Below are 11,918 nucleotides of genomic sequence, written 5' to 3'. Positions count from 1 at the left end.
ACTCTGTATAATAGGCTCTAGGTTCATCCACCTCATTAGGTCTGACAAATACTTTCCTTTTTATGGCTGAGTAATATTCCATTGTATATATACACCACAGCTTCTTTATCCACTCATCTGTTAATGGACATCAAGGTAGCTTCCATGTCCTAGCTGTTGTAACTAGAGCTGTGATGAATATTGGGTTATATGTATCTTTTTCAATTTTGGTTTCCTCAAGGTACATGCCTAGTAGTGGGATTGCTGGGTCATATGGTGGTTTTATTCCTAGTTTTTAAGAAATCTGCATACTGTTCTCCATAGTGGTTGTATCAGTTTGCATTCCCACCAGCAGTGCAAGAGGATTCCCTTTTCTCCACACCGTCTCCAGCATTTATTGTTTGTAGATTTTTTTTATGATGGCCATTCTGATTGGTGTGAAGTGATATCTCATTAGTTTTGATTTGCATTTCTCTAATAATTAGGGATGTTTAGAATCTTTTCATGTACTTTTTAACCATCTGTATATCTTATTTGGAGAAATGTCTACTTAGATCTTCCACCCATTTTTTGGTTGGGTTGCTTGTGTTTTTGATATTGAGCTGCACAAGCTGTTTGTATATTTTGGAAATTAATGCCTTGCCAATTGCTTTGTTTACAAATATTTTCTCCCATTCTGAGGGCTGTCATTTTGTTTTGTTTATGGTTTCCTTTGCTGTGCAAAAGCTTTTTTGTTTCATAAGGTCCCATTTGTTTATTTTTGTTTTTATTTATAAATGTCCACACTTGTGAGCCTCCAAGATGCCCTTCAGAGGTGAATGGATAAATTCCAGTCCATTCAGACAGTGGGATATTATTCAGCAAGCACTAAGCAAAAATGAACTCGTAAGCCATAGAGCAACATGGAAGAAACTTCAATGCAAATGACTAAGAGAAAGAAGCCAATCTGCAAGAGCTCCACGCTGTACAGTTTCAACTATGTGACATTCGGAAAAGGTAAAATTATGGAGACAGTAAAAATTTCAGTGGTTGCCAGAGGATGAGGGGAGGGAGGGATGAACAGGCAGAGTACAGAGGATTTTAGGGCAATAAAATTGTTCTGTAAGACACTATAATGATGTGCATGCATGCTTAGTAGCTCAGTCACGTCTGAATCTTTGCAACCCCTGGACTGATAGCCGGCCAGGCTCCTCTGTCCATAGGGATTCCCCAGTCAAGAATACTGGAGTGGGTAGTGCTTCTCCAGGGGATCTTTCTGACCCAGGGATCGAACCCTTGTCTCTTAGTCTCCTGCAGTGACAGGCGGGTTCTCTACCACTAGCACCATGGACTCTAGTTCATAATGATAGGTACAGGTGGTACTCATTTGTCCAAACCCATAAAAGGGACAACACCCAGAGTGAACCCTAATGTGAATGATGGACTCCGAGTGATAATGACGTGTCAGTGTAAGTTCATCGGCTGTGGCAAACGTCCTGCTCTGGGCAGGGGTGTTGATAAGGGGGGAGGCTAAGCATGTGTGAAAGCAGAGGGGTAAATGGGAAATCTAAACATTCTGTTCAATTTTCTGTGAACTTATGACTGCTCTTAAGAAATAAAGTCTATTAAAAAAAATAGTGTCCCTCGTTTGGGTTTGTCTGAGATTCTGTCATGATTACACTGGGGCCATGCAATCCTGGTGGGAATTCTGCCCCTCATTAGTCATGCTATTTTATTTATTTGACTGTGCTGGGTCTTAGCTGTGGCACGTGGGATCTTTTAGTCGCAGCGTGAAGGGGTCTAGTTCCCTGACCAGGGTTTGAACCTGGGTCTCCTGCATTAGGAGCTGGAGTCTTAGCCACTGGACTGCCAGGGAAGTCCCTAGAGAGGCACTTTAAGAGCATGCCAATATTTTGCCCCTCATCAAAAATCTCCCCTTAAATTTCACATCCATTGGTGAACTTTGCCCTCGGGCTGCCTTCCTGTCAGTAGCCCCTCATCATCTTTGTTTCTCCAGGTAGGACTTTACACAGGAGCAGGGATTACGGTACCCTGCTACGGTACCCTGCTACGGACCGTAAGTACCACTTACAGTCCAGTCCAGTGTCGCTCTCCTGGCCAACACCTAGGACCCAGATTCAAATCCCTCATTCACAGTCCGTTTCGTATGTGGCAGCCAGACCCTCCCGCAGCACATGGGACTCTAGGAGACTCCTCTCACTTCCTGTCTGCAAAGCTTCTCTTTCTCAGGGCAGCTACCGCATCGCAGGCTGAGTCAAAAGGACCAGTTACTCTGGGTGGCGGGCCAGGAGCTCTCTTCCCTCACTTTGAGCCTCAGGGGCTGTGGATGGTGAAATCTCACCGGTGAGGCTGCAGTGGGCTCAGCAGAGACCTGCGATAAGATCCTGAGCGGTTAGGGCAGCTGCTTTGAGGTTGGGTGACTGGGAGCCCACAGGAAGTGACTCTGTGCAGAGCTGATGTGTCTTTCATCTCGGCATCCATCCTGGGACGGGAGCTGTAGGCTGGTGAGGCTGGGGGCATGTCTGTGGAGTTCAGGCAGCCAGAGGGGCTTCACGGTCAGTCCCCAGGGCCAGGTGGACCCTCGAGGGCCACAGACACAGATCCTCCATCCTTGCCCGCCCCCTGGAGCCTGCCCCGTTGGAGAGCTTATGTGGCCGCTGCCGTGCTCTGCTACATCAACCTCCTGAACTACATGAACTGGTTCATCATTGCAGGTGAGGCGGGGGCCGGGCAGGCTGGGCAGCACCTGCCACCAGCTGCTGCTGTGTGTCCACAGTGGCCCTCCACCCAGCAAACTTTCTCCTTGTGCGGCACATCTCTGCTATTCTCACCTCCACGCCCCACCCCAATGGTTTCAGGCCAGCCTGAATGGGGAGAGGACCAAACGAGTTCCCAATGTATCCCCCGACTGAGTGTGCCTACAGGTGTGGGTGCTTGATGGCGGTGGGTAGGTGAGGACTCCAGGGAGGGCTGGGCCTCGGGCAAAGCTCTGGAAATTCTGGGTGGAACGTTGAGGTGAGGTCCTTGCGTAGGACAGGGTGGCCTGGCCCTGCTTCCAAGCAAGAACAGGCTGGCTGCTCGTTTCTGGGGCAGCAGGCGGCGTGCAAACCTTGCACATTCTGCCTTCCTTCTTGTAGGCCCCAGGGCTCAACTCACTCTGTCTGCATGTCACCACCCATTGACTTCTTCGTTCATTCGTTCAAGGTTCAACCTTCTTTTCTGCCTTGATCATGCGCTCATTCAAGATGAACTGAGTACTATGGGCCTTGGGGACCCAGGGGAGGGGGGAGTCAACTTTGTAGCTCCTGAACACAGGAGTGACCATCTCATGTGGTAGAGAGAGAAACTTGTTAATAGGACTCCTTTGAGACAGAGAGATGCAGCCAGATGAAGAAGCGTGGGTTGAGGGGAGGGTATCTGGGGAGCTCAGAGGAGGTGTCTGCAGCAGCCAGGCTCCCTGAGGCCAGGATATGGATTCATCAGTTACCAGCTCGCAGATGCAGAATGAAGGTGACTTGGGGATTGCAGACAGCACCAGACCCTGTGGGTGACTGCCTTTGAGGAGCTCAAAGGGACACAGAACACACGTCCAAGTGTCTCTAACCCAGGACAGAGCTGAGTGACCATTAGCTGGACAGCCCCAGGATGAAAAAAAAAGGGGCTTTCCTGGTGGCTCAGGTGGTAAAGAATCTGCCTGCAATGCGGGAGACCCAGGTTTGATCCCTGAGTCAGGAAGATCCCCTGGAGGACGAAACAGCAATCCACTCCAGTATTCTTCCCTGGAAAATCCCATGGACAGGGGAGAGGAGCCTGGTGGGCTACAGTCTGTGGGGTCACAAAGAGTTGGACACAACTGAGCAAATAACTTTCCCAGGATGAAACACTGAGGGTTCAGGTAGAATTCACAGATGAGGGAGGGGCAGAAGGTTTGGGTCTTGAAGGCTGAGAAAATCAGTAAGGCAGGGAGTGGAGCAAAAGTGCATGGTCTGATCAGAGAGATGCGGAGAAAGCAGGAAACTATTCTGAAAGAGCATTTGGGCTGTGTCATAGGTTTCTCGGGGACCAGGCTGGGAGCTTGCACGTTCTACTGAAGCAATGGGGAGCCATGGAAAATTTTCAAGTCGGGAGACCGTAATCGGGGTTGAGGCTCTGATGGAGGCCAAAGGAGACAGAGAGGTCAATCGGAGGCTACTGCGATAGATCAGGCTGAAGCAGAGGAGTCCTGCGTTGGAGTGGGGGTGGAGGGCTTGAAGAGGAGGGGAAGGGGCAACGGGGTATGGAGGCCTTTCAGCCCCCTAGGACTGAAAGGACATCCTCTGGCTGTGTGAGTAGCAGGGCCATGGTTATTGGGTTGAGGGAGGCCCGGGGAAGTGAAACCTTGCCCAGGGCCTGGGGACTGTTGAGGCAGGTGGTTCTCACGCACCAAGAATTCTCTTGTGTGAAGCAGGTCTCTGGGAGGCCAGAGTGATAGCAGAAAGATGAAAACAAGGCTGGACCCACACTTGGTCCCCCGGCTGCCTCCAGAGCAGCATGGGGCTCGGAGGAGCCCAGGAGTGGCCAAAACAAGGGGCTGAGTCCCAGTCCCCAGAATGAATGTGATTATAGAGAATTTTTTACTTAGCCATTGACTTAATTTTATTTACTTATTTAGGCTTGGCTGTGCTGAGTCTTTGCTTTTCTCTAGTTGCGGCAAGCAGGGGCTCCTCTCTAGCTGCGGTGCACCGGTTTCTCATTGCCGTGGCTTCTCTTCTTGTGGAGCACAGGCTCTAGGGCATGTGGGCTTCAGTAGTTGCAGTTCCCGGGCTCTAGAGCACAGGCTCAGTAGTTGCGGTGCCCAGGCTTAGTTGCTCTGCGTCATGTGGGTTCTTCCTGGACCAGGGATCGAACCCATGTCTCCTGCATTGGCAGGTAGATTCTTTACCACTGAGCTACCAGGGAAGCCCACCATTGACTTTGCTTATCTGTGTTGTCTCTTTCTTGACAATGAATATATCTAATTCATGTAATTAAAAGTATTAAGAGAGAAGGAAAGACATAGATGTTAGTATCTGGATTTTGTGGCAATTGTGTCCAAAGTAAATATCAGAACAAAAATCTCTTATTTGACTTCTCTGTTTCTTCCATCTTTTTCACCCGCTGGCAGGTCTTCGAGGTGTGAATGGCAGGTCTTCTTCTCCACCGTGGGGGCATTTCTGCAGAGCCCCATTTGTGACACTGGGTGGGCGGGTAGGCTGCCTCTGGCTGGGATGGTCCCAACTGTACAGCCATAGGTGGCTGAGACCTCTGTTTCTCAATCTGTATAATGGGGACAGTGATACTGATGGCCCTCAGCCGTCTCATAATTCAAAGAGATGACAGGGCCAGAGCCTCACAGTTCACATAAGTAGGTGCCTTGGACCCTGACTAGCTTTGATATACTACTACGGACTGATGGGATATCAGCCTAGCAAGATCTTAGAGCAAGAAATTGCAAGCTTCAGGGAGGTGGGGCCAAGGTCAGACCTAAGTGGGACCTATCTCTGCAGCTGTCACAGGCACTCCATGTCGGTGTGTTCATGCCTCTGGAAGAACGTGCTGTGTGTGCACTTATGCCAGGCCAGGGCACATATGTCTTTGCGTGTACATGCTCATGCATGTGTATGTATATCTATGAATGTCTGGAATTTGTATGCAAGTAGGGCTGCTGTGCTGCACAGTTTCAGGGACTTTCATTACACCGTAGTCTGAATGGATGGCTGCCAGTCATTCCGAGGCTTCCCAGGTGGCGCAGTGGTAAAGAATCTGCCTGTCAGTTCAGGAGACTCAGGTTCAATCCCTGGGTCAGGAAGATCCCCTGGAGAAGGGAATGCAACCCACTCCAGTATTCTTGACTGGAGAATCCTAGGGACAGAGGAGCCTCGTGGGCCACAGTCCATGGGGTTGCAAAGAGTCAGACACGACTGAGTGAGCACACCAGTCACTCTATGATGTGAATGGCAGGCCTGCTTATGAGCAAATGCACATGTGCCTGTGGGTGTGTCTTTATGTGTACCTCTCAGTGTACATGTGTGTGGGTGTACAAGACTGGACTTACACGACTGTGAGTGCTGGCTCCTGTGTGTGTGTGTGTGTCTGCTTCTGGGAGTATATATCTCTGGGTGTGCCTGTGTGTATGTGCCTATGTGGATCTGCATGTCTGTGATGCGTGAGTATGTGTGTGTAGTCCAGGCATGCAGGCTTGTGTGTGAATTGGTATGTCTGTGCCTTTGGGATATGCTGGATCGTGTATTTGTGTGTGTGTGTGTGGTTGTGCATATGTGTGGGAGAGAGGGACGAGAAGAGTGGGCCTGGGTGCCATGTCTGTGCTGAGCTGGTCAGCTGTGAGCCTGTCCAAGATGCAGAGGCAGCTGCCTTTGGAGGCCTGGCAGGCAGCTTCCTGTTTCCTGAGCACTGTCCATCTGTCCATAGGAGTGCTGCTGGACGTACAGAAGTTTTTCCATATCAGTGACAGCAATGCTGGTTTGCTTCAGACAGGTAAGGAGGGAGTCCCCAGCCTGGGGTCGTCGGCTCACGCTGGGCGGGGGTCTTTTGGCAGGTCCTGTTCTCTGTGCAGCTCCAGCTGCTGGTGGGGGGCCAGCCTGAGCCCCATTGAGTCCCCTGGCACAGAGGATGGGTGGTGTTTGGGTGGGAGGGACAGTCTGTGTCAGAGAAGGAGGCAGTAGAGGCTGGGATTTGGTGCCTGAACAGCCTCAGGGTTTGAGGGTGAGTGCTGGGGAAAGGAGGCTTCCTTGGTGGCTCAGCGGTAAAGAATCTGCCTGCAATGCAGGAGACACGGGTTCTGTCCCCAAGCTGGGAAGATACCCTGGAGGAGGTCTTGGCAACCATTTTAGTGTTCTTGCCTGTGCAGAGTTGGACACAACTGAAGCAACTTAGCATGCACACACGCTGGGGAAAGAAGGGAGGGAGCTGGGGCTTGAAAAGGCTCCCAGGCTTCAGATCCTGGCTGGGGAGTTGGTCATTCATCCTTCATGTCTATTAAGCTCAGCTTTGTAGCTGGGGTTAGAATTTCTAACATGTGCTTTCTTCTCATGGATCTGAAAACCCTGGTCACTAGGACCCAGACAGACAGACAGGGGACTTCCCTTGCGGTCTAGTGGTTAAGATCTGTGCTTCCACTGTAGGTGCGGGTTCGATCCCTGGTCAAGGAACTAAGATCCTACGTGGTGCAGCGAAAAATAAAAAAGTAAAAGTAGATTGACAGACAGCGACACATACCCACAGGGGCTTAGATGGGGTCTGGGCCCACTGGGGCCTACAGTCCAGCAGAGGGGAGCAGCCACACCTTCCATGTCAAGGTGGGGGTGGTTGGGGTCACGAGGTGCTAACTTTTCCTCTGTGGGTTTCTGGATGGTGACACACAGATGCACACACGTACCCACATGTGTGTACACACTGTCACAACACAGGATAAACATGTGTGCTCTTCACAGTTTTGAGAATCCCGGTACTCCTCAAGCCCATGTATTTCTTTCCTAAGATAGATCTGCCTGAGAACAAGCATCTGGGTCTTTTTTCCCACCTCCCCTTTAATAGTCACCTGTCCACCATTTTGGGGAGGAAAATACAGCTCTCCCCATTCTGAGTTTTACTAGGTGTAAAAAACCTCCAGGGGAGACTTCCCTGGTGGTCCAGCAGCTAAGACTCTATGCTCCCACTTCAGGGGGCCCAGGTTCGGTGCCTGGTCAGGGAACTAATGTCGCAACTAGGAGCCTGAGTACTGAAACCAAGACCTGGTGCACCCAAATAAATAAATAGAATATTTAACGCCCCCCCCCACCGCCTCCGTATCAGACAGAGGGACCCCTCACGGCTGCTGGCTTCTGCTGACGAGGCCCTGCGGGCAGGACAGAGAGTCGGTGGAAACCGATCGGGGATGTTTGCTCCAGGCCACAAACCCCGGATGGCAAGGCGCCAAGCCTTATCTCGCTGGCTCGTGCGCGTGTGTGACAGTCTTCTCTTTATCTACAACTGAGAATTCAGAAGTGAGATGGTTGTCTCAGGGATGGGTATCAACACATTTATTTCAATTAAAAAAAAATGAAGCTGTACAGTGGAAACCAAGATATCATTGTAAATCAACAAAACCCCAATAAAAATTAATTAAAAAACGAAGCCAACATTTTCATATCTTTCTCACAGAAAACCAGTCTGATTTGCCCTATTGATTTGCCAAATGAGGACTGACTTTGCCCATAAGGCTCTATGGTGCATGTTTCCCATGAACTTGATCTGCAGCCCTAAGGACTGATGACAATCTAGTTTAAAAATACAATCATGGCTGGAAATCACATCCTTTGCAGCTAGTTAGACTTACGATAAAAAATGCCTTAGATGTCAGCTGAAAACATGCAAAGGGATACACGGTTCTACAAATGGAGGCACCTAACAAAAGAGTTAGATTATTGCGTTAGATGTCAGTCTTTCCCAGTTGCTCATATCTCAGGGCTAAGGTGGGCAGGTGGTGCTCATCTTCCAGTCATACTGTAGCCACAGAGAGGCTTTCTAGGCTCAACACCCAGAACCTTCTAGATTAAACAGATAATGGAAGTTGAGTCAATATTTCCCTTCTCTGGTTCTTACCATGGCGAGTAGGATTATTACTGCAAAGCCCCTGATAAATGAGTTGTGTGGAGGGAGAAGTTTGTGTGTGTGAGAGAGAGAGAGGGAGAGAGAAAGCCTGTGAACACAGAAATGTGCTTGTGAGTGGGTAGTGGGGATGTGCACGTGCGTATATGTGTTTGAGACTGGATGAAGGGAAGGGTCTTTTCTGCAGAAGTAGCCCAAACAGGTATGTGGGAAGGGCAGTAAGCTTGGAGGCCTGACAACCAGGCTTGTCCCTGGTGACTTCAAGTGAGTCTTCTTACTTTTCTGAGTCACCACAGGGGTGCAGACAGGAGGAAACTGATGGCTCAGAGGGCTCAGTGTAGCTATAAGAATGGGGTGGGAGGTGGGGCGAAGCAGTGGTCAGACACCCCCCCAGCCCCTCTGCTGCACTGCAATGGGACTTAGAAGCTGCTGGAGTTAGTTAACTGATTTACAATATTTAAAACAAACACTGATGTGGCTTTTACCATGTGCCAGGTGCTGTTCTAAGGGCTTAATAACATGTAGTCATTTAATCTTCACAACAATCCCACAAGGCAGGGGTTATTATTATTATGCCCATTTTACAGATGACAAACCTGAGGCACAGAAAGGCAGCAGGACTTCTGAAGGCCACACAGCTTGCAAGTGAGAGAGCTGGGATTCAAATCCAGGTGGTTGCTTATAGAGTCCTTCTCTAAACCTTGTGCTCCTTAATGACTTCCACCTTGTCACAGGAATGATTTGAATCTGGAGATGCTGGGAGTGAAGGCGTGCCTGCCTTCCACTTAGGGACGGGCTTCTCCATTCCAGGAGATCTGCTGGTTTAAAGTGTTTATATCCTGCAGGTGGCTCAGTTGTAAAGACTCTGCCTGCCAATACAGGAGACGCAGGTGACTTGTGTTCCATCTCTGGGTCGGAAAGATTCCCTGGAAAAGGAAATGGCAACCCACACCGGTATTCTTCCCTGAAAATCCCATGGACAGAGGAGCCTGGTGGGTTGTAGTCCATGGGATAGCAAAGAGTCCAACATAACTTAGTGACTGAGCATGCACACACACGTACTGTGAGGGATCCCTACCCCTAATCTCATAAAGTATTAGAACATTTGGGGAAATAGAACCTTTAGGTGACAAAGATATGTGTTAACAAGACACAAAGCAACCTCCCCAGAGAAAGACTGATACATCTGATTACATCACAGCTAAATTATTTTGTATGATGGTGATTGAAATTATAAATGCAATTAGCAATAACAATAGATAACATCTGCTGGGTATTTACAGCAAGCCTATCTTTTATGTGCTTTATTTTATTTAATCTTCCTCATAAGCTTAGGGGGGAAGTACCATTACTTTTGTATTCTGATAAAAGGGGAATCAGAGAGTAAAGAAAGGATTTTGCCCAAAGTCACACAACTAGGAAGCGGTGGGGTCAGAATGTGAGCCCAGGAATTCAGTCTCAGAATTTGATTTTAAATCCTTAAAACAAATGTAAGGGACTGGAGAAATTATTAACAGAGCCAATAGAAAAAAATAGGCTGAGTATGTGAACCCAGGGGCTGATCCTCAGCCTCACTGGGGAAAAGGATGATGCAGATTAAAACGTCGGCGAGGCACCATTTGTGTTTTAACCATTAAATGAACAAAAATAAATCGATTGATCCTATCAAGTGTCAGCAAACAATATGTAATACTTCTATTCCAGCGTAAATTGATATAGCCTTTTTGGAGGCCAATTTTGACATTTCATTTTGGCAGTAGTTATTACATTTTTAAATGCCGTTGACATCAAAGATTATTCTCTGCGGAGTATTAGGTCAAACCACATTCAAGTGCCGTTTTTGTAGGTCAAAACTGGCTTAATTTCCGCCAATTGCTTATGGCGTAACCCAATACGAGAACGGGTCAGGGCAAAGTGGGAGGGGCTGGAACCTGAGTTGGGACGCCTCTGGGCATTCATTGGATTCAGAAAACGTCAATCATCTGTGCTTAGTGAATGAAGACGCAGACGCTGGGCGGGACCCCGAAGAGCCCAAGGCCCTTGGGTGGGGGGACCGGGTGGCGGAGGGTTAGACCTTACCCTGGCCACCTGCCGGCTCTCGGAGGCAGCGGACTCAGCGAGAAGGATGGAGGCGATTTTATTTGAGGAACAGAAGCAGTGAAGGTATACCTATCCACGTGGTGTAGTTAAGCAAAAACGTGGCAATTTCTTTGTCTTCGCAGAATAGTAAACGCTTTCATTAATCCAGTCACCAATTCATAAGTGTTAGGTACTTTGGGAAATGGTATAAATACACGTGCAGCGTCAGGGGAATGTTTTACTTAGGAAAACCAAGTCTCTTCCAGCCTCCAGGGGCCGCTGGTTTATAATCAGTGTGCTCATTCTTAACCGTGCTCATCTGCTCAAAGCAGGCATCTGGCCCACACCCCGCCCACCTGGCCTTCCACCCGCTACCTCCAGCAGGGGCCTGAGAGCAAAATTTCACCAGGCCCAAAGTCAGGCTCACAGGGGTGGGAGTTCTCCTAAAGACAGGGCCTTGGCAGCTCCGTGCCAGACCCTGTGCTCACTTCTGTCTCACCTTTACACAGCCTGGGAGGGGGGAATGTTGACCTCCACTGTTGGGCTGGTGCTCAGAGAGCGCTCCTTAGTCACCTAAGGCTGCACAGTGAGCTAGCCGCAGAGCTGAGATTTGAGTCCGGGCCCAGCCCCCCGCCCTTTCCTCCCACTCCCCCTGACTCTAGGCTGTGGCGGGGCTTGGGGGATTCAATTTAGGTTTTTCTCTAGCCGGTTTCTACTCACTTTAAAGCAAGCTGAGTCAGTTTCCTTTTCTGGGCCTACTGGACCCTTCTGCTCCGCACACGCCGCCACCCTTTGTTGGGGTGGGAGCTGCATGCCGCCCTTTGTGTGTCTCCTCCAGTCTTCATCAGCTTCCTGCTGCTGTCTGCACCCGTGTTTGGCTACCTGGGCGACCGACACAGCCGCAAGGCCACGCTGAGCTTTGGTATCCTGCTCTGGTCCGGAGCCGGTCTCTCCAGCTCCTTCATCTCCCCCCGGGTAGGTGCTCTCACTCCTTCCCGGCCCCCGGGGGGGTCCTCCCCTTCCCCCTCCCCCTCCTCCATCATCTTCCTCTGTGATCCAGCTCCAGCAGAGCTGTTTCTGCTCTGTTCCGGGCTCCAGCCTGGCTGGAGGGGACTGCCTTCCACGGGCTGAGAGAGGGGTCTTCTCAACAGGCCGTTGGACTTTCTTAACAGGGGCCTTCCTCTTTGGCATCTTCCTCCGGACTGAGCTAGGGGTGGGGGTGGGAGTGGGGGTTG

The 11,918-nt window shown here is 49.8% G+C and overlaps 1 protein-coding gene across 4 annotated transcripts in view; it reads left to right on the top strand.

Annotated features, from left to right (window-relative positions):
- Positions 1-2,310: 2,310 nt before the first annotated feature.
- The window catches only part of SPNS3 (spinster homolog 3 (Drosophila)), a 41,587-nt gene continuing 31,979 nt past the window's right edge, over positions 2,311-11,918 (top strand). For all 4 annotated transcript variants that reach the window (XM_010847453.1, XM_010847456.1, XM_010847455.1 and 1 more), the window contains exons 1-3: positions 2,311-2,693; positions 6,427-6,492; positions 11,522-11,658. In XM_010847453.1, the coding sequence (XP_010845755.1) occupies positions 2,498-2,693; positions 6,427-6,492; positions 11,522-11,658 (399 nt within the window). In that variant the 5' untranslated portion in view covers positions 2,311-2,497. The remainder of the gene's footprint in view (positions 2,694-6,426; positions 6,493-11,521; positions 11,659-11,918) is intronic.

The sequence above is a fragment of the Bison bison genome, unplaced genomic scaffold (genome assembly GCF_000754665.1).
Source record: "Bison bison bison isolate TAMUID 2011002044 unplaced genomic scaffold, Bison_UMD1.0 scf7180017864249, whole genome shotgun sequence".
Classification (NCBI taxonomy): domain Eukaryota; kingdom Metazoa; phylum Chordata; class Mammalia; order Artiodactyla; family Bovidae; genus Bison; species Bison bison.
This window is presented reverse-complemented; position numbering and strand designations above follow the sequence as displayed.